General features: G+C 35.8%; 1 protein-coding gene across 1 annotated transcript in view; it reads left to right on the top strand.

Moving 5' to 3' along the window:
• HMCN1 (hemicentin 1) overlaps nt 1-27,319 on the top strand; it is a 452,346-nt gene that overhangs the window by 197,542 nt on the left and 227,485 nt on the right. Inside the window, exons 11-15 of the mRNA XM_025362857.1 lie at nt 1,575-1,850; nt 16,707-16,848; nt 17,963-18,090; nt 20,329-20,442; nt 25,165-25,323. Of these exons, the coding sequence (XP_025218642.1) occupies nt 1,575-1,850; nt 16,707-16,848; nt 17,963-18,090; nt 20,329-20,442; nt 25,165-25,323 (819 nt within the window). The remainder of the gene's footprint in view (nt 1-1,574; nt 1,851-16,706; nt 16,849-17,962; nt 18,091-20,328; nt 20,443-25,164; nt 25,324-27,319) is intronic.

Raw genomic sequence — 27,319 nt, 5'->3', positions numbered from 1 at the left:
AAATATAACAAAATATGGAAAACACACATATGATATCACTCAGAGATAACCACTGTGGTTTTGGTATACTTGTTTTCAGTCTCCATTCTAGGCTTATTATATTAATCTGCACTCATACATAGTTTTAAATAGCACGGGGATAAAGTTTGATCTTGAATATTTGACACACTTTCATATTAAACTAAAACAGACACATGAATTTCTAGCTAGCATAGATCACTGCAGTTTTTATTGCGGCATTATTTATAATGTATTGCTACAGGAGATCATTTTTTTTTTTTTTTTGAGATGGAGTCTGGCTCTGTTGCCCAGGCTGGAGTGCAGTGGCCAGATCTCAGCTCACTGCAAGCCCCGCCTCCTGGGTTCACACCATTCTCCTGCCTCAGCCTCCCGAGTAGCTGGGAGTACAGGCGCCCGCCACCTTGCCCGGCTAATTTTTTTTGTATTTTAGTAGAGACGGGGTTTCACCGTGTTAGCCAGGATGGTCTCGATCTCCTGACTTCGTGATCTGCCCATCTCGGCCTCCCAAAGTGCTGGGATTACAGGCTTGAGCCACCGCGCCCGGCCTACAGGGGATCATTTTAAAGCATTTGAGCAGAGACAGCTTTGGAGAGAGAATTTAGATTCACTCTCAAAACTAACTAGAGCTAACTCAGGAAAAGGAAACCAAACACCGCATGTTCTCACTCATAAGTAGGAGTTGAACAATGGGAACACATGCACAGGCAGGGGAACAACACACACCAGGGCCTGTTGGGGAGTGGGGGGCAAGGGGAGGGAACTTAGAGGACAGGTCAATAGGTACAGCAAACCACCATGGCACACGTACACCTATGTGACAAACCTGCATGTTCTGCACATGTACCCCGGAACTTAAAGTAAAATAATAAAAAGAACCAATGAACTAGAGAAATGTGATTTTCTGCAAAAATGTTGGTTAAATATTTAATTAGTAATTGGCCTTTGACCATATCTGAAACACATGCATTACTCAATGCCTTTTGTGTATATGGCTCTGTGTACAATTTTATTAATGGTCTGTTCCTACTGTTCACCTGAACTTCATAAATCAAACTGTTCCCCATTTTTGCTTGAACATTTATCTTACTCTTCTATTGTCCTATGTCTTCTTAATGAGCCTGTAACTCCCCTGAAAGATGATACTGTCATTTTCATGTCTACTATCCTTTGCGTGCTATTTTCTTTACAACGCTAAATATATATTTTTAAAATTTAAAAGTTCGCAAATGCTACTTTCATCAATAAAAACTTGGCCTCATTTTGCAATCCTAAATCAGTCAAGTTATACTCTTTTGCCATGCCTCTTTGACTCTCATGTCTATAATTTGGCTTGAGTATCCTTTGGTATGTAATTGTGTACTACTTTCTAAAGCATCCTTTCAGTGATAATTTTGGGGGGGCTCATAGTCATACGCATTAATGGAGTAAGTTCTGTTGCACTGCATCTTTCCTACTGGATATTCAATACATACTTATTCAGTTTTTAAACCACATCTGTAAGTGAGCAAAATGGCTTTTAGATCTCTTGATTTGAATTTTTTGATTTCACACAGAACCGCCTCCAGTTATCCAAGTGCCTAGCAATGTTACAGTCACTCCTGGAGAGACAGCAGTGTTAACATGTCTCATCATCAGCGCAGTGGATTACAATCTAACCTGGCAGAGGAATGACAGAGATGTCAGACTGGCAGAGCCAGCAAGAATTAGGACCTTGACTAATCTGTCATTGGAGCTAAAGAGTGTGAAATTCAACGATGCTGGAGAGTATCTTTGTACGGTGTCTAGTGAAGGTGGATCATCAGCCGCTTCAGTTTTCCTCACAGTGCAAGGTACAGTGCTTTTGGTAACTTCTGAATTATGACATCTTTCTGTCTTCTTTTTTTAAAATTTTTGTCCTCCCAAGTTGGCTATTTGAGAGTGAGCGTATTCAGTGGTCTATGGCCAAGAAAACTGGAAACTAAAACATCACTAACAAATAGGAAACTTTAATACAATCATAACTAATCATAGTGGTTGAAGATGTTTATTTTAAGACAATATAAAAATTGTCTCTGGATAATTTAATAGTTTTAAATTCTTTAATCCATCTTGTGGATTTTTTACAAAGCATACTAATTAATAATTGTTCAAAAAACAATTTCTTCCCAATTTAAGTACTGTGTTATTGCATACATAACTAATTTACCTTTCGTTGTGAAATTGTGTGATAATTCTCACTAATACCTTTAAAATAAAAGTTTAAGATGCGTCTCATCTTGGTGAAATTTTATTGAAACATAAGCAGAGTTGTTTTTAACATTATTTGTCTTACACACACATGTACACACACAAGTGCCTATTGAAAATAAACTAATTGTGAGCCAATTTTGAATTATGTATTCATAGATTACATGTTCCAATAGTTGAAAATGAATTTATGAGCAATGTGGTTAATGGCTACTAAATATATATTGTTCAGGACCATCAAATGATGAGGAGAAACCACTCCAAAGTTTCTCTTTCAGTGGAAACATATTTGGCTTCTAAATGTCTATAGACCAGCTGGGAGTCTTAATGTAATGAAAAAATTACTGTTGGCAGTTTTTCACTGTTAAGCTGAAAGGTTCAGTTACTGCCTCAGCAGAATATTTTATTTCAGTTCCTTGATGTGGGAGACTGATTGCACCAGAATTGGGTCTATTTGATTGTGGTATTAGAAACAATTTTATAACATGCCTGAAGTAACAGTCTCAGGTAACTTTTTAGCAAGGTTACCTAAGAAAATGACCATTGAGCTTCAAGGCTAACTCTTAGAATGTTATTAATGACAGAAAAGCGAAACTACCATGAGAATTAACAAAATGGTTGACATCTGATTATAGTTTTCTCCCTGGTAGTTGAAATATATGCTGCAATCAGAATGTGTGTCTTTTGTTAGTTGATCTGGGGAATCCTCTAGGGAAATGTTGCTTTTGTAAATGGTTCACCACATTTCCACATGAAACTGCCTAGATAATATGAGTCGATCCAAGTTCTAGCAACTTGGGTTACTAGAACTCTGGAACTGTTTTACCAAATTGATTGTTTCGGATAAAATAAGTGCTAATGGACTTCTGAAATTTGATCTTGGTTCTTTATTTGAAGTCCCTTAGAATGAGATCATAAACAAATCAGAGCCTTCCTTGTTTCTCCAAGTTAACATTATAGTCCATAATTTTTCTGTTTAGTTCATTAGAGCGGTGATTCTCAAACTTCCATGAGTAAGGAATTACCCAAGGACTTTTTTAAAAATGCATATTTCTAACCCCACATCAAGCGATGTTTTTTCTATAGGTCTGGTGTGTGGCCTGGGAATCTGCATTTTAATAGCCTTCTCAAGTAATTCCATGGACATTTTCTGAAAACAGCATATATATCCATTCTACAGAATGAACCATATGATCTAGAAATGTGTATCTTTAAGGGAAGCCCTTGACTCTCTTCTTTCTGGTAAAATAAAGCCATTATTATCCAACAATTTACAAAGTGCTGAGGTAAGATGTTATATAATACACAAAACATAAATATAAAAACTGTTCGACAGTACATCATTACTGGGTAATCTGTATTAGTGGTGTCAATCTGTCTAGAGGTGTTATTTTATGGCCTGTCTAGTTGGCCTTGAGTTTGAGGGGCCAATTTTGATGATAAAGGATGTTTCAAAAATCTAACAAAAATATACTCTAGAATTGATAGTACTGCTCAGTAAAAATAAGAGACTTTTGCTAATTGTAGTTACCTAAGTGTATTATTTTATGGTTGAATGCACTATTGGAAAGCTATGGGTATTTGATGAAGTAAACTGCCATACCTAAAGGTAAAGTTTATGATAATATGAGAGCTGATAAACTATTGGCATTAAATCTTACATTACAAATTAATTTCACTTTAATGCAGTTAAATCTTTTTAAAAGCAGAAATAACAAATAGTTTTAGAAAACTTAAAAGACAAAATAATACTTGGATTGAATACTTAACTTTAGGAATAGTTTTCTTATTTAAAGGGGAATCAGTAGCTTAATTCACAGCCTCATTTATGTTGTTATGCTTCCACTGGTATGTTTGGGAACTATTTCTATCTGGAATACTTTTAAGAGTTAAAAATCCAGATTTTACAAGTTTTTTGTAGTAATTTTACAAAATATAATTAGCAAGAATTTTCTTCTTTAAGATAGTATATGTCTAGTATTGCAGCCTTTCTTTACCTGACAATAAATTATATATAAAGTCTTCAAAAAGACAAAGCTAAAGAATACTAAAAACTAGTAGCAATTAACAGCAGCAAAAATCCTAGGAGGAATTTTATATGTATTACATATAAAGATTTTTTCTTATATAAATATGTATATAGAATATTTATCTATATTTTAAGATCACTGGAATGAAAATCTTAACAGTGCTCCATCCTTTTTCTGTTCACATGAAAATAGGAAGTATCTTTGTCCTTGTTTTATAGTTTGCTCCAAAAAGAAAATGTTACTCTTTGAAGAAGCCAGAATGCTATTCTCTCATACTACCTCTAACTATTCAGTTAGGAAACTAGCAGGATAGTAAATGAGCAGGCAACCTGGTCCCAGGTAGAAAATTGTAACCTTGGATATATGTAACCTGGGATGTATGTTTCACACCAATGAAAGTATTTGAAAGCAAGAGAAACATCGATACGAGTGTCAGTTAGGAATTTTAGAAACAGATGGTTGCAGAGGGGAGCATCACATCTCAGCCAAAAGAGCTCCATAGATGAGGACTGGGCAAGGAGCCATGTATGTCAGACTCTCACTCAGCTGCAGAGCTGAAAAGGGGGTTCAGCTCCTCCAGAACAGAAGCAGAGTGAGAATGAAGTCAAGTCCATCCAAACACTTTGTTAAAAGACACTAGTTTTGGATGAATGTCACTTCATTTGAAGATGAATAAACAGAAAACTATCGAAATAAATAAAACAGTGGGGGGGAAATGAAGCATAGGACTTAAGTAGAAATGCCGAGGAACAAAACAAGGCAGGCAGGGAATACTTACAAGAAATGGACGCTTTGAAAGCAGCTTATTCTAGAGACAAGGGGAAAAGGTATTTGGTCTGCCCATTATCTTTCAAAAAGACTTCACTTCTTTTAGATGACAGTGTATATTCATACGGTATCTTAGTCTGTTTTTTTGCTGCTATAACAGAATCCCTGAGACTGGGTAATTTATAATGAACAGAAATTTATTGGCTCACAGTGCTGAAGGCTAGGAGGTCCAAGATCAAGACTGGGGCATCTAGTGAAGCCCTTCTTCCTGCGTCATCACATGGTAGAGGGCAGAAAGACAAAGAAAGCAAAAGAGCACATCTACTCCTGTGAGCTTTTTAATTAAGGGTATTAATGTTTTCATGTGGGCAGAAACCTAAACATCTCCCATGAGGCCTCATCTCCCAATGCTGTTACATTGGAGATTAAGTTTTCAGCACACAAATTCAGGGAGACACATTCAAACCATAACATAAGGCAAGAACCGGCTAAAACAAAAGGACAATAATAAGTGGAATGGGCTGAACACAGTGACTCATGCCTGTAATCCCAGCACTTTGGGAGGCTGAGGCAGGCAGATCATGAGGTCAGGATATTGAGACTATCCTGGCTAACATGGTGAAACCCTGTCTCTACTAAAAATACCAAAAATTAACCAGGTATGATAGCACACATCTGTAGTCCCAGCTACTTGGGAAGCTGAGGCAGGAGACTCTCTTGAACCTGGGAGGCGGAGGTTGCTGTGAGCTGAGATCACACCACTGCACTCCAGCCTGGGCAACAGAGCGAGACTCCATCTCCATAATAATGATAATAATAGTAATAATAGTAAGTGGAATGGAAGAAGTCAGAAAAGATTTGATTTTTAAAATGCAATATTTTAGTGCAAATATGTAATAGAGGCACTGAAGAGCAGAATTTATACTATATAAAAAATCATGGATGTGGTGCATAAATTTGAGAAGTCTTTCAGAACATTGAGGAAAAGAACTAACAGTTGAATAATATGATTTTTAAGTGGAAATAAAAAAATAAGTTTAATCTAAAATTTATAGGAGTTTAGGAAACAAAGACAATTGAAACTAAAGAAATAGTCCGAGATATAATTGAAGAAAACTGTTCTAGGGAGAAAAAGTTGTCTTGAGTGAGTAGATTAACCAAGGTAAATGAAGGGAGAACTTCATCTAGACACATCCTGGCTGAATTTGAAATTACTAGTAGGAACAATCTACTCATTCCCCATAAGCATATGACTAAACCCATTGTAAACAGAAAGATAAAATCAGATTTGTGTCTGACTTCTTATGCTAAAAGCTAGAAGATAATTGCAGTGGATATTTGTCATAATTTTGCTCTTAGGGTCTGAATACTTTCCCTAATTTGGGGAGGAATTATTTATTATCTTGGTGGGAAGCAGAAAACAAGTGAGGTCAGATAATTCATTTTCCTTATTCCCTAGATCACATGACCCACAGCCAGCCACTAATATGCTCCCAGTGGGACTTTCACTCTTGCCAAGACCATGAACACTGAAAAAATTCTAATTTTGGCAGCATCATGGAATTTAGAGTCCAACAGCAGAAGCAAATGTCCCAGTGGCCCTTCACCATCACTTTAACAGACTGATGTTGGCTGTGTTCTCAGCGGTCTAGCCACACCATTTCTATCTGATATCCAGTTTCCTTTTGATTCTGTACCTCAGAAAAAATTTTCCCAATGAATTCCTTTTCTACTTAAGTCAGCCAACCTGGTTTCTGTTGTTTGCAATTGAGAATTCCAACTGACACAATAATAAGAAAGATGCAAGTAGTTTAAAAAAAAAATGGAATCCAAGAATTTAATCCAGTTAAGTTGTCTTTCCTATAAAAATCCATCAAAAAGACATTCTCAAATGTCCAACAGTTCAAGAAAAATGCCAAATATATAGCTTTCTTAAAATGATTTATTAAAAATGCAACTTAACGGCTTGAAGTAGATCTTAAAAAGGAAAAGCAAAAAAATCCAAATTGGAGAAGCTATGGTATGAAGAACTGGTGAACTTCCCTCAGTGACTATTATCAAGCTCATTACCAACTCATCAAAAAAGCCTTGGGAGGCAAAGCTAACCTCAGAAACTATGACTGTTTGAATCAGCCACACTGATGAGCATGTGAGAATGTGAATGAGTTGATATGCTTACTTCATTATGAGAATTCCTTACCACGAGGATAATGGTATCCTTAGACACAGGAAATTCCCCAGGAAAGGAATACCCTGAAGCAGGGTTTACCATAAGACTCAGAAGTCCAGCTATGCAAACAAACTAATGGAAGCCAACACTGCTATGCTAGGAGAAAAAAGATAACTAGATTGATATATACCAAACGTGTACATGATTGTTTGGGGGTAGCAGAACTATAAGTGACTTTTTGACTTGTAGTTTTTTTGTTTTTCCTTTTTAAGATCTACTTCAGGCAGTTAACTTGCATTTTTCATAAATCATTTCATGCTTTTCTGTACTTGAAAAAATACTTAAAAGAAATGGATTATTTTTAAACTTTGTGTAAATAGAATTTAAATTTTCTTAAATGCTCACATTAATTTTATTAGAGGATTGAATTATGTATGAGTAATTTGTTCTCTTTGTTTTCTAGATATTGAGAATGTGCTTTATCACTTTCATATTTAATATAATTGAAAAAATAAATGTTTAAAAATAAGAAATAACTAAGAACATGAATTAACAAATAATGCCTCTCAAAAAGAAAAGCAACAGTATTTAAGATAAAAATAGATTTTAGGTCAATTTCTAAGAAGAAACATCTCCTATCTGCTTTATATAAATGGAAGTATAGATTATAAAGTAAGGATCTAGTGATATATTCCCTTAAATATTAAAAAGTTGAGTTCTAAAAAGTTTATTTTGGAGAAAATAATTCTTTCCAAGGTTTATTTGTAGGCAGCTCCTAGTTCTGTTAGGTATAAGGATACGACAGCAGTTCCATCACTGCATGTTGAGTGGTATAAGTTCTTTTCAGTAGAGTGGTATAAGTTCTTTTCAGTAGAATGGTAAAAGTGCTTTTTAGTAGAAATAACTGAGGAATGGTATCAGCTTATGCCACAAAATTGTTGCCTTTTAAAATGACTTAAAGCTTATTTAAATATGTTTATCAGAAAAACCAGCCCCCAATATTTCAACATAGGTTCTTTCTATTTTCCCTAAGTGTCGGCTGGTCTGAGAAATAAAGAGACAGGGTACGAAGAGAAGAATTTTACAGCTGGGCTTCTGGGGGTGACATCACATATTGGTAGGACCGTGATGACCCCTGAGCTGCAAAACCAGCAAGTTTTTATTACGGATTTCAAAAGAGGAGGGGCTGTATGAATAGGGATTAGGTCACAAAGATCACATGCTTCAAAGGGCAAAGCAAGACCACGAGGCAAGGGCAAAATTAGAATTACTGATGAGGGTCTATGTTCAGCTGTGCACGTATCATCTTGATAAACATCTGAAACAACAGAAAACAGGATTCAAGATCAGAGAACTGGTCTGACCTCAAATTCACCAGGGCGGGAATTTTTCCCCACCCTGATGAGCCTAAGGGTACTGCAGCAGACCAGGATGTATTTCAGTCCTTATCTTAACCGCATAAGACAGACACTCCCAGAGTGTCCATTTATAGATCTCCCCCCAGGAATGCTATTCTTTTCCTAGGTTCTTAATATTTAATATTCCTTGCTAGGAGAAGAATTTAGTGATCTCTCTCCTACTTGCACATTCATTTATAGGCTGTCTGTAAGAAGAAAAATATGGCTCTATTTTGCCCGACCCTTTTGGCAGTCAGACCTTATGGTTATCTTCCCTTGCTCCCTGAAAATCGCTGTAGAGATGGGGTTTCACCTTGCTGGCCAGGCTCATCTCGAACTCCTGACCTCATGATCTGCCTACCTCGGCCTCCCAAAGTGCTAGGATTACAGGTGTGAGCCACCGCACCTAGCCCTCTGAATACTTTTTAAAGAGTATGAGATGTATTTAAAAATGGTAAGTACATAGAATTTACCTGAAGACCTTTGGTGTTGAGATGATGACCTCACTTGGTCTTCAGAATGGATTACTTATAACTGTTCCACTTGTTGGGAAGTTTATCTCATATCTATAACATTTCAGAAGTTATTCTGCATATTTTAAAAACCTATTTGGTACTTAACAAGCATCCACCACATGGAATTATTTCTAAATTAAAAAGTATCATAAAGCAGTCAGACTTAAAATGTCAAGTTAGATCATCTGATTCTACAAACATTCATATTTGAAAGCTTAAGGATCTGGAATTTTGTAGGACTGTGTTACAGAGTAAGTCCTTTAAATTCTTTCTGAACCAAAATGGGGTCTATGAAAATGAATAAATGTGGAATTTCAACTGATAACTAAATTAGGTTTTTCTATAGGAAAAATTGGGTATTCACTTAATTTATCTGCCAAATGTAATCTACCATCTCCATAGTTAGGGGCAAGTTTCTGTTATAAAACATTCCAATTTCATGCAATAACATGTATGAATGAATATCATGTTTCAGTTACTTTTGGCTTTCATCCAAGGAATCTGTGTACTATAAAGATGTTAGAGTACTTTAATTTTAGATGAAGAGAATGCTCTCTAAAACTTAAAAGAGAGAAATATTAAAGGGTCTCTAAATAGAATTTAGAAGGAAAGACTAAAGAATTAGACTTATTTAGATTATAAAAGGAAAAAAAAAAGGCCGGGTGCAGTGGCTCATGCCTATAATCTCTGCACTTTGGGAGGCAAAACAGGCAGATCACATGAAGTCAGGAGTTCAAGACCAGCTTGACCAACATGGTGAAACTCCATCTCTACTGAAAATGCAGAAATCAGCCAGGCCTGGTGGCACATGCCTGTAATCCCAGCTACTCAGGAGGATGAGGCAGGAGAATCACTTGAACCCAGGAGGCGGAGGTTGTGGTGAGCTGAGATTGTGCCACTGCACTCCAGCCTTGGTGACAGAGCAAGACTCCATCTCAAACAAAAACAAAAACCAAACAAAAGTAAAAAAGGATGACTTAATAAGTAATTCAAGTGTATAAGAGAATTGTTATGAAGAAGTGATACACTGTGGACATTTTAATTTTCAGCAAAAATAGACTATGTGAAAATGTGTATTAAGCCAAACCTGGTGGCTTTAAGTGAGCTGGTGGAAAAGATGTCTAAGTGTTGGAGAGGCTAAATGATAGAATGCAGTAGCAGGGAAAACAATACTCCTTTCTCAGTGTTTTGACTCCTGGGAAGAGAGACCAAATGAGCAATTAGCAAGCATATCAACCCACTAAATTATTTAAAGAAAGCTGCCAACTAACATTTTTTTTAAAATTTTGGGAGTTGATAGCATACTTTACTTCATCTAATCCTCACAGACTGCTATTATTTACTATGGTCAATTTCAATTTACAGCACTTCTAAATGTGTAAGTTTTTTTTCCACACCAACAACCAAATCTTCAACTCTCTAGGCCCCAACTGGGTGCCCATGAATTTAATTCAATTCAGAAATCAACTCATTTAGCATGAGGCCCCACAGGTTAAGGGCTTAATCCCACCAAACTGCACCTACTTTAAATGCCAATCACAAGCCCTGGGCTTCCTATGCTTCTGATCAAGCAGGCACACAGCTTCACACCATCCTCCAGGAACCTCTATGTGTTCAGCTATTCTCTGCATGTTTAGCTATTTTAGAAGCTCTCCAAACTCTGGCTTTTTTGTTTTTGGTTTTTAAGGAGATGTCCTTCTGTAGACATGATTGATGACATCACGGGCCATCAGTGATCATCTCTGCCTTCATCTCCTCTCCCTTCCCTGGATTTTGAGGGTGGGATTGAAAGTTCCATCATGCCTTGGTCTTTCTGGTGATTAGCCCCATCCTGAAGCCATCTGGGTACCACCAGTCACCAATTAGCATGCAAAATAAACTTTTATCACTACCGAGATTCAAAGGATGTTAGGAGCTATATGTCAGGAAATGGGACAAAGCAAAATGTATATTTCACAATATCACATTGTCATTTTTTAAACCCATAGTGCCTTGCACAGAGGGAAAATGCATAATTGCACACAATAGATGTATAATTTCTTAATTGCTGAATGAACCTCAATGTAACAATAACACTATAGGGAAGTCTTGGTCATTACCCTTATCTGTCATGTTTCCATGTTAACTTCAATGGGTTATTTGAATCGCATCAGCAGTTTGAAATGTCATTATGTGAGTACTTTCTTTTCCAGTTGCAACACAAGCCAGCATATTACTGCTTGCATTTAAAACCATATTTTAGAACAAAATCTGGTAATGATCTCACGAAAAATTTATAGTTGTTATTTTTAAAATATTGTTTATATCATTAATTCACCCCAATTTAGAAACAAAATCATGTGAGTGACTTTTGCAAAATTTTACAAAATAGGCTAAAGCAATTTGTCACTATTAAGTTGATACAGTGGCTGCTTAATTTTCAAATGCTTATACTGCTTCTGAGTAAAGCTTACATAAGTGTGGGAGAGAAGGGGAAGTTTTTACATATATAGTAGGAGTTTAAGGTTTTAAGATTGTTTTCCTATTTATCTGACAAAATAAATAGTTTTCTGTTGATTCCACTGGTTGTTCCCTTATGAGGAGGATTTTTAAGGCTGGGGACCAACCCAGGAGTCCTTGTTCAATTTGAGTATATTTAGCGTGTAGCTGACGTCTCCTCCGTAATCACATGTTGTGACATAGAAATCAAAGTGCCAGACAAAGCCTCATTTTCTCCTTGATGTTATTTCTGTATGAACATTAGAAGTATTAATTTGTCTTCTGTGGTATCAGGAAAGGGTAGATGTCTGTCATTAATTAGGCCATGTCACCAGAGAGAACATTGCAACAAAAAAGGAAATATTTCTCAAGATGGTTGATGAAGTCAGTATTTAATGATGAGAATTACTTCACTAAGTATGAAAATAATGTTATAACCACATGCTCATTATATTATCATACTCTTTTTACATGTGCCACGTGACATGGTAAGTAGCACGCTTTTTCCATCAGTAAAACAGAGGAAAAAATCTAATTTTATCTATTTTATTGAAATTTGTAGTAAATTTTAAGTATCTAGAAATAGTTCAGATTTCAGAAGAATTAAATAAGATATAACAAATATTGTTTTTAAATAGGATATATAATCTTTTTTTTTGAGACAGGGTCTCATTCACATCTAAGCTGGAGTTCAGTGGTGCGATCTCGGCTCACTGCAACTTTTGGCTCACTGCAACCTTCAGCTCACTGCAACCTCTGCCTCCTGGGCCGAGGTGATCCTCCTACCTCAGTCTGCCAAGTAGTAGCTGGGACTACAGGTGTGCACCACTACGCCAGGCTAATTTTTGTATTTTTAGTAGAGAGAGGTTTTTACCCTGTTGCTCAGGCTGGTCTTGAACTCCTGGGTTCAAGTGATCCTCTCACCTTGGCCTCCCAAAATGCTGGGATTACAGGCGTGAGCCACCGTGCACAGGCTGAAATAGGGTATATAATCTAAATGGAGTATGTAAGTGTGAGGATTGTGTTGATCAACTTTCATTTGTAAATGTCTAGATAGTACATATGCACAGATGTATTTTAAATGCGATAGTACTTTATTTGGTCATTCTTTGTCACACTTTGCTATATAGAGGAATACTACTAATAATAGCAAAAGTTACATCATGCCTACTACATGCCAGGCATTGTTCTAAGTGTTTTATGTATATTAACCTAGCTAATCCATAATAATGCCATGAGGTAGGTACTATTATTTCCCATTAAGTTACGGACAGAAACCATGGAGCAAGCAATGTCTGCATTTGAATTCCAGCTCCACCTTTGAGTGACTGGGCAAATTATTTAGCCATTTTGAGTCATAGTTTGTTTGTAAAATGGCAGTAACACTTACTACATAGTGTTAGTGTGGAAAATAAATGATTGATCTAGAGTTAGATACCTGGCATGTAATAGGCACTGACGGAAGGAAAGCACTACTTTCCTATTTCAATGAACTGACTACTAGAAAGAGATTTAGTTCCTAATTTTGCATAATATACTTTATAGTGTCTGTGAGATCTTTGAAGACATAAAGTGTCTGAAACATAGTCAGTACTCAGTAATGTTTGTTGGCTGAAAAAATGAAAACACATAGAAATTTGCCCAAGTATTCTAAATATACTAGTGGTGACAAATATTGCTAATTGTGACTTAGGTAATTAAATCATTTGCATTATCTAATTAATTTGTTGGTGGTAATTAAATAACCTTGAAGAAAAAGTCCTTAGATATCTTCTCTCAGAAATTTCCTACCGGAGGCTTAAGAGCAACAAATCAGACCCAGCTGACAGGAAATATGTCTCCCGAGCTTGAAGATAGTGTTGGCAGTTTCCAAGAGAATTAGGTGAGATTTTTTCTTCCCTAGTCTTTGTAGGCAGTGAGATAGCTGTTTTCATGGCCTCTTACACTTCATTTTTGCTAATCTTACCATTAATAGTGTATTAAGATACCCAATTCTTAAAGTAGTGTTGGTTTTTATTTTATATTTATATTTAATTCTTCTAAATTATTGATAGGAAATTACAAAAACATATATTTTGCTTTTGTTATAATTAAAAAATAAAAAGCAAATTAATGCCTTGCCACTTACTAGAGTGCTGTGTTCCCAATGCTTTGGCTATCAAAAGCAAGTTGTTCTTGATGATGATGGTGTTGGTTGCTCATGGTGGTGGTGGTGATGATAATGGTGATAATGATGATGGTGGTGATATGAGATTGGAAATCTCAAGTAAAAATGGATTACTTCTCTCCAAAACCTAAAATTGAACTCCGGACTTATAAATCCAACATTAGTACTATGTATTTTTCCTATCCGAATGGGGTTTTACATTGCAAATAAAGAGATGCAGATTCAGTTTGTTAGTTGGCAAATGATGTTACTCTGTTGATGGAGTTGAACTGTGGTTCTTCACTTCCATGTTCTTGCTCCATTGAAACTATTTCATTAAAGTAAGGAGGTTTTTCTAGGAATTAAAAAATTAGCAGTTGAAGTAACTATAGTGAGATCTATTATATCATTATTTAACCTGATTAAGTAAAGGCTAATTCATTTTGACCATTTTTATTCAACTGTTATTTGGTGGAAATCTAATTTTGCTCCTCTGAATTTGTTCATGTTCTTTCTAAGTATCTTATCAGCAGGATTATTCTTTTTTTTTTTAAAATTTTATTTTATTTATTTATTTTTTTTGTGTGAGGAGTTTCACTCTTGTTGCCCAGGCTGGAGTGCAGTGGCATGATCTTGGCTCACTGCAACCTCCACCTCCCAGGTTCAAGCGATTCTCCTGCCTCAGCCTCCTGAGTAGCTGGGATTACAGGCATATGCCACCACGCCTGGCTAAGTTTTGTATTTTTAGTAGAGACGGAGTTTCTCTGTGTTGGTCAGGCTGGTCTCAAACTCTCAAACTCAGGTGATCCACCGGCCTCTGCCTCCCAAAGCATTGGGATTATAGGCGTGAGCCACCATGCCCAGCAATCAGCAGGAATGTTCTAAGGGAATGGTAAATTTCTCACCTCCTGTGGTATGATGTCATCCCATCTGTGTGTTGCACACAGACTTATTTCATGACCCTGAGTAGCACCCTATATCCAGGCTGTATTTGCTCAATGACCTCTTAGCTCTCTGCATCCTGGTTTGGGTAACTGGCTTATTTTTACTTTGATATCTGAACTACAGAGCCTACCAGTGGGATTCTTGCTGGGAGAGATGCCAGGCCTTTTCTGGCAGACTATGTTGGAAGACACCAAGTTTGGACAAAAATTCTGGAGTTGCTTGAATCTTTGCAGCAATTCCATGTCAATAGCTAGACACGAGAAACATTTTAGGAAGATGGGAATGAATAAATGTGCATTTCAATAAATTCCAAAGAGAAAGAACTGTTCATTTTTTCCCCCTTATCCCCTGAAGATTATCTGCAACATCCCTACAGCATGTGCAGTCCTTCAGAATTTCAAAATTGATGGACTCCAGATGGAATCACAATTTGAACTTACTGGCCATAGTCAGTCTGCCCTTGACCTCACACATTTCTCTAGCCCTATGCTCACCAACAAGAATCCGTGGAATAATGGGGCTATCAACCAAATTCATGGACTGGAAAAAATCCTGCAAACATTAACTTCAAAGACTAGATCATAATTTGAAAAACACAATGTAAACAGGAAAAAAAGAGGAGGGGGACAATTTTAAGCTGCTAGCAATTAGGCACTAATTAACTTCCTTCAGTTGTGTAGCTGCTGCCACCCAGCAGTACCATTTGTATCTCTTTCACATGTATAGAGATTCCCCAAGCTAATGGTTCCTTAGTGAAACTAAGCCACAATTTGCAGACCAACTTACAGGAAAGATATATCATAAATATATTCACATCTAACTGACTAACTGAATTCCTCAATTTTATTTATAGTAAAAACCAAATTAAATGGAAAGCAGACAGCATGCCTGTTAGAGTCATCTGTGTGTCCCTGCAAGTTAGCACAGTGCCTGGCACATAATAATTGTGCAAAAAACAGATGTCATTGAATGAATTTATTTATTTCTGTTAATACTCATGAAATCTGACTGTTTCAAACACTGGAAATTAATTTACTTTTGTTTACCTTATTGAGTGGTGGATATTTACATTAGGAGTTACTTAATATCTCTTTGATGGTACCTTCTTTGAAGATTAATTCTTATTGTGTAGCAACATAGATGTAAAACATGTAATCTATTAAGACAAATATATCAACATCCCAGAATTATCTCAGAGAATTGTTTTCTTTTTGATGATAAATTCCTGATTTAGTGTTTCATTTTCAAAAGTCTTTTTCCTGTCATAGAAGTGTAATGAAACAGAAAGTTTGAATAACTGATATTTTTTGTTAAGTTGAGGTCCTGTGGATGCACAGACATGAGTCAAATGACCAGTGTAGCAGGATCTTGGGAGGGACTGGCAGAGATTACAATTCAGAGCCAGGTTACAGTTGAGGAAACTGCATTCCATCAAAAGTTTTAAGTGTCTTTTATATACAAGCCACTGCATGATATACAAGGGATGTTAAATGCTATAGAATGTAATAGAATATGGAATAATGTGAGTACATGGTTTCTGACCTTAACAAAGTTATGATCAAATAAATAAAAATAGAAAGATCAAGTTGAACAAAGCAGACAGCATAGTCAGGACAAGCTGTGGCTCCAATCCTACATTCGTTGTGTAGAAAGAGCCAAAAGTTCTATCTAGAGACTTTGCCTTGGAACAGGTTCATAGAGAAGTATCAGATTAGTGGCACAAACTCTAGGTTGGCTAGGGGAAGCAAGCCAGCAAGGGGCTTCATGGTAACCAGTGGAAACACAACAATATAACATCGGGATCAAATTCATTTAACTTTCAAAGAGAGTTTACTTCCCTTGTTTTCATTACCACTGGTTTCTTTCCTGACATATCTATGATGTGGGTCATCCATAGAGGAAGGCAATAAAGGTGTGGTGGTGAAAAACCTACAAATCTGCTAACATAGGAAGCTTCTAACATCAAGATAAATTGGCAATTTTTCTACATACATATACTTTTATTTGCAGAACCACCCAAAGTCACTGTGATGCCCAAGAATCAGTCTTTCACAGGAGGGTCTGAGGTCTCCATCATGTGTTCTGCAACAGGTTATCCCAAACCAAAGATCGCCTGGACCGTTAATGATATGTTTATCGTGGGTTCACACAGGTACTGGGTTTGTATCATGTTCTTTGTTTTTATTGAGTGAGGAAAACTGATGAGACTTCTAGACCAAACTAATATGACCAAATCCCTAATATTAAGGGAGGTTTGACCAACATACGTAGCTTTACATTTTCTAAACAGGCTGTGAATGTCAAAAATAATATAAATGATGACTTTATAAAGTTTGAGGTTATTAAGTCTTGAATTCGATAGCTAGGACCAAGTGCTTCCCAATACTTTGAGTTGCAAACATAGCACCAAAACAGTTAGTTTAACTTGAGTAATTGAAATGAGGATAATAAACTTTTTGTGAGGTAAAATAACATATAGTTTTAACAAATCCATTAAAGACATTGTCCTGGATTTAACAGAAGAGAGAGATCAAGAACAGACCAGTAGCTCTAATTAAAATGTGTACAGACATTCTTTGTAATTACTTCCATTTTTGCCAAACTATTGTGGGAAGTATTTAATTCCACTGGGTGCTTTTTAAAGGCATTGAATCCACTCATGCTCCTAGAGTATAATAAACACGTGGAATATAAACAACAAAGTATCCAGCCGTGGGGCTTCCATTACTCTGGGTTTGGCAGTGAAGAAGTCATAGGTATTATCGAACAAGTTGAGTCAGAGTCTATTCCTAGACTCCTCACAGACTCACCGTGTGACATGAGACATTACATCTCTGGAGTTTTCATTTTGAAGAACCATCTAGTATAGCAATTCACCACATGGAGCAAGATTGCCTGGGTGCAAATTCCAGTTCTTCCATTTACTAACTCTGGCTTTGGGTGAGTTCTGTAACCTCTTTGCTCACCTGTAAAACAGAGATATTCATAGTATTTAACTCATTAGGGTATTAGGAAAATTTTAGATGTAAATAAAAGTAAAGTTTCTAGAGCAGTGACTGGCATGTATCCAACAGTGGGTACATGATATTATTATTCTTATTATTGCATTTCCGCTTATAAAATAATGATGTTAACCATTTCTGCAATGAACACCAAAAATATAACTCTAAAACATTTGAAAATATTTTAAAGGAAAGCACTGTATTATCTTGATATTACTATTATGGTATTTTCAATTTTATATTCTTTTTGTTTTTTATTCATAGGTATAGGATGACCTCAGATGGTACCTTATTTATCAAAAATGCAGCTCCCAAAGATGCAGGGATCTACGGTTGCCTAGCGAGTAATTCAGCTGGAACAGATAAACAGAGTTCTACTCTCAGATACGTTGGCAAGTATAATCACTTTAAAAGGCAATTAAAATAGGATGAATATCACATCAAGCAATGCAAAAGTACTGTTTTGAAAAATTAATATTAGTATTGTATACATAGTATTATACTTTATTCATTTCACACACTGATTGGAGCAAACATTGTAAATAATTTAAGTTAAAATTTCATAGAGTGAAAAGCTTCATTAGTCAACAGAAATCAAGGAAGCTTCCAGGTTAATGGAATAATTTCATATTGTCCACAAAGTTCTGTCTTTCCACTGTTCATCTCTTCTCTGCAATATTTTACTTTTAAATTAATAAATTCTATATCCTTTCTAGCTTAACTTCCATTTTATAATTTCTACTTATATTCAAAACTGTATATAATATAATTTTTACTTTTTATCTTCAATTTCCCCCTCCAAACTTAAACATTTATTGGAAGCGTACTCTATGAAAATTATCCTATAGAATATTTCTATTTAATTTTGTCTTTCTTAGTCAAGTAAAGGATAAAGGTGTCATATACTCAGATCCGGGTTATAAATTGTGAATAATCAATTGCTAGCAATCCACCCTTTCATTCATTCTTATTCAGTCTCATTCATAGTAAGATAATGAAACTGTCAGTAGAGAAGAAAGGATTCAAAAGAGATAATAAAAATAGAGAATTGTACTTGAAGGTATAGGTGAGGGAGAGAACAAAAATGTCACAAGTATTGAATTGAGAGTCTGGAAAGAAGTGGTCTCATTTATAGAAATAAAGAAGGCACATGGTGAATACGTTTAGATGGAAAGTGAGCTCAGATTTGGAGATAAGTGAATTAAAAATGTTCACAGAATACCCCAGTGTAGAAGGAAAAACAGTTGGGAATGTGGAACAAGTGACTGAAACCGAATTCTACTTCCATTGTGAAAACAAATTTTGGTTCATTCACATAGAAGCCTTAATGTTAAACATTTATTTTAACTTATTAAGCACCTCTAGAGATGCAGCATGCAAACTGCTGTGCTGGAGACTGTGGAGTGTAAAATTTTAAAAATGTATGTCATGTAGCCTTTACTTTTCAAGAATTTACACAATGGGGGTGGATATATACAGGAATATAACAAGGCAGACAGACAAATACTACAGTGGGAGGTTGGCAGAGGGGAAGATTAATTCAGACTGAGGAATTAGCAAAGATTTCTCAAAGGAGACAGGATTTAGGCTCAGTCTGGAGGAATGAGTGGGATTTGAAGGATTGTGGCAAAGGGCATTTTACAAAGAGGAAATAGCTTTGGGAAAGGCAAAGAAGATAGAAAAGTAAAATTCTGTTGTGTTTTGGACTATCAGTGAAGCTCTGTACCTTGTGATAAGTGAGGAAGTGTAACAGAGGGTAAGGTTAAAAAAAAAAGCTATGCACCCATTTTTGATTTTTGAAAGAGATGCTATGGAATTTTGAAAGCAGTGGGAATCACTGAAGGTATTCTAGCAGAAAAATTACATGATCTGTGAGAAGTTAACTTAGCTTTGTTTAAAAATACCTCAGCTGAAGCTAGGAAGTCCTAAAATATCTCGTTAAGACAAAATGTGTGAGTAAACTGAACCATTAGGCAAGCAAGTGAAGCAAACAGAGTGAAGAACAGAAATTTAGAGAATGTCTGTATTTAGCATCACAGGAAAAAGAAGGGTCAAAACTAGGAGACTCTTTTTTGTAAATGCAAATTTTAGGCTTGGACTGCAAATATCTTCCTGTAGTTAGACATGAATATCCTTAAAATGATGCAGAAAATGTTAACAAATTCATCTACAGTTATATCATCCTCAAGTCTTAATTTAGCTGTCAGTCTTACCATTATCCCTCTTTTGACTATATTTTTCTTAGAATTATTCCTCTCTCTGTTCTTGTAGTATTGTTTCTCTAAGATGTATTCTGATTTCTAAGATGTTTCTTTCCTTAAATAACTTTTTCTTAAAGAACTTTCAATTAGTTTTGTAATTTTTTTGGAGTTTGTTTTATCATAATTATTTTTTGTTTTAGTCATTATTTTTTTCCTGATATAATTTCTGTGACCTTGATAAGTGATCTTTTTATCACATATACATATGTGCATGTGCATTACAAGAGTTTCTTTTGATTTATAAATATTGAAATGGCCACAAGCACATAAATTCTGATAGATTTTTAAATTGGTTCATTTAGTAAACATAAACAAAACCCATCTGGTCTTGTGCTAAATGTTGACTATTTGCGTGTTTGTTTTTTTCAGAAGCCCCTAAGTTGATAGTAGTTCAGAGCGAGCTCCTGGTTGCCCTTGGGGATATAACTGTTATGGAATGCAAAACCTCTGGTATTCCTCCACCTCAAGTTAAATGGTTCAAAGGTACATTTCTTCAGTATGTTTGTGTCTGGTTCACTTAGTTTTGTTTTCTTTTTTAAAAAATGATTTGTTAAAACTTTGTGTTGGTGTGTGACTTAGCAGCCCCATAAAACGTGTTTATGATCTCACTGGAGATAATAGTTCAAAATGCTCAACTCTGAATTTCAGGATTTGACATCTGGTATGGATTACAGGACTGTGAAAATCAAAGCAGGAAAAGTTCGCCTTTGGTAATCCAGCTGAACATTCTCTTTATTAGTTTAGGATTGTTTCCTGAAGAAAATTATCCAAGAATACTCAGTTCACATTTAAAATAACTCCACTGATTTTAGTTTACTTTTCTTAGAGATGATGGCTCTCACTATTAAAAAGTTTTCTAGATTCACAAGGACACTTTCTATAAAGTGTTCAAATAAAGATACACATTGAAGCTTACAGATAGTTGAAAGACAAATGTATTTATTGATAGGTCAGCTACATCATACATGGTAAATGCTTGTCTCAATTATAGAAATTATCTTTCTATAGTTGTATCATAAAGATTGCACCTCTGTGATTCCATAATAAAATAATAGTTATATGCCACTTGACCTTGATGAGAATACACTTGGATCCTGGTTCAGGCTCAGATGCTGACAGTAGATATCTGTGTAAAAAGCCCTGCTTCTGCTTCTGTTTCAGTTCTTCCAATTACGGGAAAAAGGAAAAAAATCCTGCAAACACCCTAACAGGGAGGTTGCTAGGATTATTGAGATACTGTTTGCAAAATACTTTTTAATCTTCAGATGAAAAGTGTTAAATAGTACAAAGCACTATTGTTATGATTCTGTTTGTTAAATCGCAAACATTTCCATAGCAACAGGTTGATGTCATAATCACAAAATTAGGAATTCACCTCAAGTTCAAACTCTTAGGGAACATGAGGTGAAAAAGAAAGGCTTTATGTAGAAAATAAATAGTTTTAAATAATATAAATCAAAAGCAAGGTGGAAGCTAGGAAGTAATGCCATTTTCCTGGTTGTCCATACTGAAAGGATTTGTAGTTTTCATGTTTTCTCTGATAAGAAGGCATTTCTGAATTTGCTCTTTAATCAGGTTTATGTTGGTTAACATAAACTAATTTTACTTTCTTAAAATACTTAAATTTTTGAATTGCCAAATAAATAAGTACCGATTTCAAATTTACATTACAATTAAATATATCAGGAAAATATGTTATAGAGATAGTATTTCTTTATTTTAAATGTCATTCAATAGTTTATCATGAAAATAAAAATTCAAAAAAGTAATGGAAATGCCAACTTCTATATACGTGTATATAGCAGAATCTCACAAAAAGTCTTTTATTCTCCCAAACTGGGACTGTGCTCCTGAATCAATTAGTCTTCATGCCTGTCTTAAACCCACAAATAGCTTGGAAACTAAAGAGATAGAGAACTATGTACCCACCACATGAGAGATTCTAGAATTTACTCTGTGTTCCTTCTGTCAACTATAGATATTACCACTCAGTGAGTTCAATAATATATCATTTTGCTGTCCAAGTTATGAACCAACAGAGATAGAATATGGGCATTTGATACATTGTAAGACGTGTTCCCTGGGTTTATCAATAATAGGCAGAGCTGCCCTGACCTCCAGGATCAGGTCAACTAACATACCCTCCCAAGTCACAGGCAGACAATTTATGCATAAACAGAGCAGAGTTAGGAAGACAAAGAACAAATCTAGGGGACAAACTCCTGTGAATGCAAACTGGCCTCAAAATGGAGGGGGTTAGGAGCAGGTGGGCTTTCCAGTCCCATCTCTGCTGAGAACAAGACACCAGGAAGGTTGGGAAAATGCTACCTTATGGAAACCATAGGGGTGAGGAGGAAGAGTTCCTGCCTTCACCATAAGAATCTGTTTTTCCTCATACCTTCCTTGAGGTGATTCTGATTGAATAAAGTATGTGTTTGAAAGAAAAAAATGAACAAACTGTATTCCAGTCAGACCATCAGAGAAAAGTAATTCCATAAGCACAAATGCTCTCTGAAATTTTAGATCTTTTATTTTTAGAAATGAGCAACATAAAGTGGATTCAAAGGAAAATCAAAACACTATTGAAATCTTATAAAAAGAACATGTATGGTAAAATATTAAAGAAATTAGATTTATTCATTTAGATCTGTTGTTCTTAAAATGTGTTTTGGAGACTTCCCACAATTGTTTTAGGGGATTCATGAGATCAAAACTATTTTCATAATAATACTAAGATGTTGCCTTTTTCATTCTTATTGTCTCAAAAGTGAATAATGGAGTTTCTGGAGGCTATGTGATATCCAATAGAGTCAGTGGAGAAGCAAATGTGAGCTTCAGCTGTCTTGTATTATGCTACATGAGAGATTATAGAGATTTGCAAAAATGGGAAACACTGCCACTCTTCTCACTAAATTTCTCATGTTTTGAAAATACAATTTTAAAAATATAATATGTTCATTATACTAAAATGTCAGGCGTTTATTAAAAATAAGTGAATGCATATTTTTAAATATCTCAGTTTTATTTGTAAAATGATATATATGTGTGTGTATATATATAGTATAGATAAATATAATCTACATAAAAATTCACCAGGGTACCCATTAATTTTTAAGAGTACACTTAAGAAGTTTTTAAACAAACATTTTTGATAACTACTTACTTATCAATTATTTGAAAGGATCTTATACCAGAGATAATGATCTCTCCTTTAGTCTTTACATCCACAGAAGCCAGGATTCAATTTAAACTACAGCAAAAAGAGAACTCTCCTCAATGTTAATGACTGTAAATCCTAGAATATATTGTCAGTAAAGTTTATATATTTTATTATGTATAACATTCTTCTGGTCTTACCTAACATTAAAAGTAAATAGGCCGGGCGTGGTGGCTCACGCCTGTAATCCCAGCATTTTGGGAGGCTGACGTGGGCGGATCATGAGGTCAGGAGATCAAGACCATCCTGGCTAACACAGTGAAACCCCGTCTCTGCTAAAAAATACAAAAAAATTAGCTGGACGTGGTGGCGGGCACCTGTAGTCCCTGTTACTCAGGAGGCTGGGGCAGGAAAATGGCATGAACCCAGGAGGCGGAGCTTGCAGTGAGCTGAGATCGTGCCACTGGACTCCAACCTCATGGACAGAGCAAGACTCCATCTCAAAAAAAAAAGAAAAAAAAGTAACTAATCACTATTTTACTTCCATCTGAAAGGTTCTGTATTTATAGCTCCTCAATAATTTGATGAGTAACTTTTCAGTAGAAATCAGGAAAGGAGAATCTATCAAAATGTGATTAAAATAGAAACTTAATTGAACTAATGTTTTCCAATTTACATTTTGTTTCTTGACTGCTATTCTTTAAACATTTTTATTCTGATAGAAAGCTACTAGAAAAAAAGGTCTTTATCCTGTTAATGTCCTCTGACACTTACAGAAGATATATAAGGGAAAAGTAAATTTCAAAAATCTGAATGCATTTTAGCCCAAACATTTTAATACTTGGTGAACAGTGGGGTCACATTGCATCCTCCCATGGTGTGAGGAAAGTTTATGTCAACATCATCTGCTTTTATTTATAAAAATTTCTCAGAGACACATCAACACAGCTTTAGTTACTGCTCTCATTTTCACGTGGTATGTAGTAGCAGCTTAAAAGGATGATTGAGGTTTTAAATATTGGAATGCTGAAAAATACTTTGTTTTAGGCACTGACAGTTGGTTGCTGATGTAATTTTTTTTTTTTCAAATTTAGACCTCTCGTGACCTCCTTGCCTTTGAAAATTATATAAATGGAAAGGGAATTGTCCATTTGTTGCCCCAAGTCTGTTGACTATTGCTGTTTGCAGTGTCCTAGAGAATTTTAGTACTAGCTCCTGAGTTGCGTTTGCTTCTTAGAAGCTAAGACAGTTACTTCCATGGTCCTCAGGCCAAGGTCAGATGGCTGGTGTATGACATTCTGGAGAATACCTTTTCAGGCTTGACATCTGGGAATACTATGAAACTCTAAGAACAATGGCTCTCAAAGCTCCTGGAAGTTTTTAAGATCCTGACATGTTTGATGTCACCCTTTACAAAAACAAACAAAAGAGATGTGGACGCTGAGCTGGCACTAAACATCCAGTATTATGTACAGTACTATGTATTTTTTTATGATAGTGGTCATCCTGATTAATTCCATTCTTTGGAAAGGAGATGCCCTGGAGGAGGAGGAGGGGAAGCATAAGGAAAAGCCTAACATAAATCATAGCTTTGTTGAGGCATCTTCTGCCTTCAAATAAAAGTCATTCTCGGGAAATTCAAGGCACTGGTCATTAGCTGAAATAAAATTCCTCTGGTCTCTCAAACATCTACTGAGTAACCAAATGCATCCTGCCACAAAGATGCTAGAAACCTCCTTTCAATCTTCATTTCCGCACTCCCTTCTTACCTAAGCCTTGGTTGTGACTCCCAGGCTTTCCCAATTCTAGCTTCAAAGAGCTCCTTATTTTTTATTTAGTTGCACATACAGATATAAATAGAAAATATTCATACACAGTTTATTACAGGTCTGGATTTTAGAGTGTAGAAAGTGTCTTTGTTGTGCCAAACACTTGTGTTTAAAAACTTTGCAATCAACTTTATTCAGAAGTTTTGAAATTAAAGCAATAACTGCATAAACAATTTTAATACTTTAGTATTTAATATTCTCCCCTTTGTTTTGACCTAGGAGATCTTGAGTTGAAGCCCTCAACATTCCTCATTATTGACCCTCTCTTGGGACTTTTGAAGATTCAAGAAACACAAGATCTGGATGCTGGTGATTATACCTGTGTAGCCATCAATGAGGCTGGAAGAGCAACTGGCAAGATAACTCTGGATGTTGGCTGTAAGCCTCCAGATCTTACAGGCCAATTTGTTTTGAAATTGATCTGTTATTTTTCATGTTTAATAACCTTGAAATGATTTGGTAGAATTATTCATCAGAATGGCAAAATTAGAGGGTGCATTTCAGATTAATATCATAACAGTAGTTGGCATTTGCAAGGTGCTTTCTTTCCTTCTTTTTTTTTTTTTTGATACAGAGTCTCACTCTGTCACCCAGGCTGGAGTGCAGTGGTGCTATCTTGGCTCACTGTAACCTCTGCACCCCATGTTCAAGCAATTCTCCTGCCTCAGCTTCCTGAGTAGTTGATATTGCAGGCGCCTGCCACCATGCCCAGCTTTTTTTTTTTTTTTTTTTGTATTTTTAGTAGAGGCAGGGTTTCACCATGTTGGCCAGGCTGGTCTTGAACTCCTGACCTCGTGATCCACCCGCCTCAGCCTCCCAAAGTGCTGAGATTACAAGCGTGAGCCACCGCACCGGGCCACTTTCTATGTACCATTTGCTATGTCAAAAACTTTTATATGGAGAGATCCTAAAATTATCTCCTTTTTATAGATAAGGAAACTGAGGCTTATAAAGGCTAAGCAACTTGATCAGGGTTACAGAGTTAGGGAGGGGCAGAACCTGGATATTTGAACTCAAGTTGCCATTTCCCTACCAAGAGTCATCCATTCTGCCACCAAATTTCTAAGTATCAACATTTGGAGGCCAGCAATTCTACTGTGGCCCTAAACCACAGTTTGAAGATGTTGATGACAGCAAAGGTATCAGATTGTGCTTTTACTTAAAAAAAAATCCAATAGTAATTACTCTTCAGTGTATAAAATAAAGTACTACAAAAACATGTCAATCATAAAATGAAGATACAGTGCATGCAAGGCAACCATATATGGGTTACTCAAGAAGTTTGGTCCTCCCTTCTTTTTTGTCTACCTAATGTCTCTCTTAAAGAATAAATACCTTCACATTGTGGTCAGATATAACAGAGTTCACTTTGTATGAAATATAATCTGGCATTTAATTTTTAAGATAATTTAACATTTGTGTCACTTAGAACTTATAAAATACGACATTGCATTCAATTTTCCTATATTTTCACTTGTATATGATGATATTATTCATGCCAGACTGTTTTTGTAAAGCCAAAGTTAGAACTGTAAAGAAAATGTTTTCTGAGAATACAGTAACACAAAACATTTTAGTTCTACTGTTTTAAGTCTTTCAATGAAAATTATGCCATGCTAAACTTGATATTTGTTTTGTGTAAGCTAAATTTTTGCTTTCTGGGACCTTTTATGATCCCCTTGCCCCTGAGCTGTCTGGTGAACACTCTGCATTCTTAGTGATTATGCCCTGGGGGAGAATCAACAAAGCTGGAAATGACCACAAAGACCACTATAGAATCTGTCTAGGACACTGTAAGACGTGTTTGAACCATGACTAAACTCTGTGGTTATTAAGAGAAATGCCTTGAAAATAAGATTGGAACCTTTGGGTGGAGGGTAGCTCTGAATCTACTAGCCAGCAGGATGTAAAACACAGTAAAGCTTTTAGAAATATAAGGCCCAAATAAAGAGGGTCACTACATAGATAATTCTTGTTTACAAGAAATATACTGAGTACATTTTAATTCTCAACATTTTCTAGTTCTCCTTCTACCTCCTTCCTGCACAGATATTTTATGTTTATTCACCATTCTGTTAGACTTGTCTAGCTCTAGAAGAAGAAACAGTTTCAGTAATTTTTCCCAGCAAAAAGGTAATTGCACCCTCAGTCCCCTGAAAGTTTGTAGAAATCCTAAGAATCTTTTGCACAGGCTTCTTTGCTTACTTGCTGCCTTCTTGATAATCCCTTTTAGCTTCTGGAATTTCCAGATTCCTTCTTCTGTCCAGTGATACACCATATAAGGGTTCACGCTATCTGTACTGGGGTGACTTGCATTGGATTAGGAAACATCCTAACAAATGTTTCATATTTATACTTTATTTCTTGAACAGAA

This window comes from Theropithecus gelada, chromosome 1, assembly GCF_003255815.1.
Source record: "Theropithecus gelada isolate Dixy chromosome 1, Tgel_1.0, whole genome shotgun sequence".
Lineage (NCBI taxonomy): Eukaryota > Metazoa > Chordata > Mammalia > Primates > Cercopithecidae > Theropithecus > Theropithecus gelada.
Note: the sequence above shows the minus strand (reverse complement) of the source record. Positions and strands in the feature narration are given on the sequence as shown.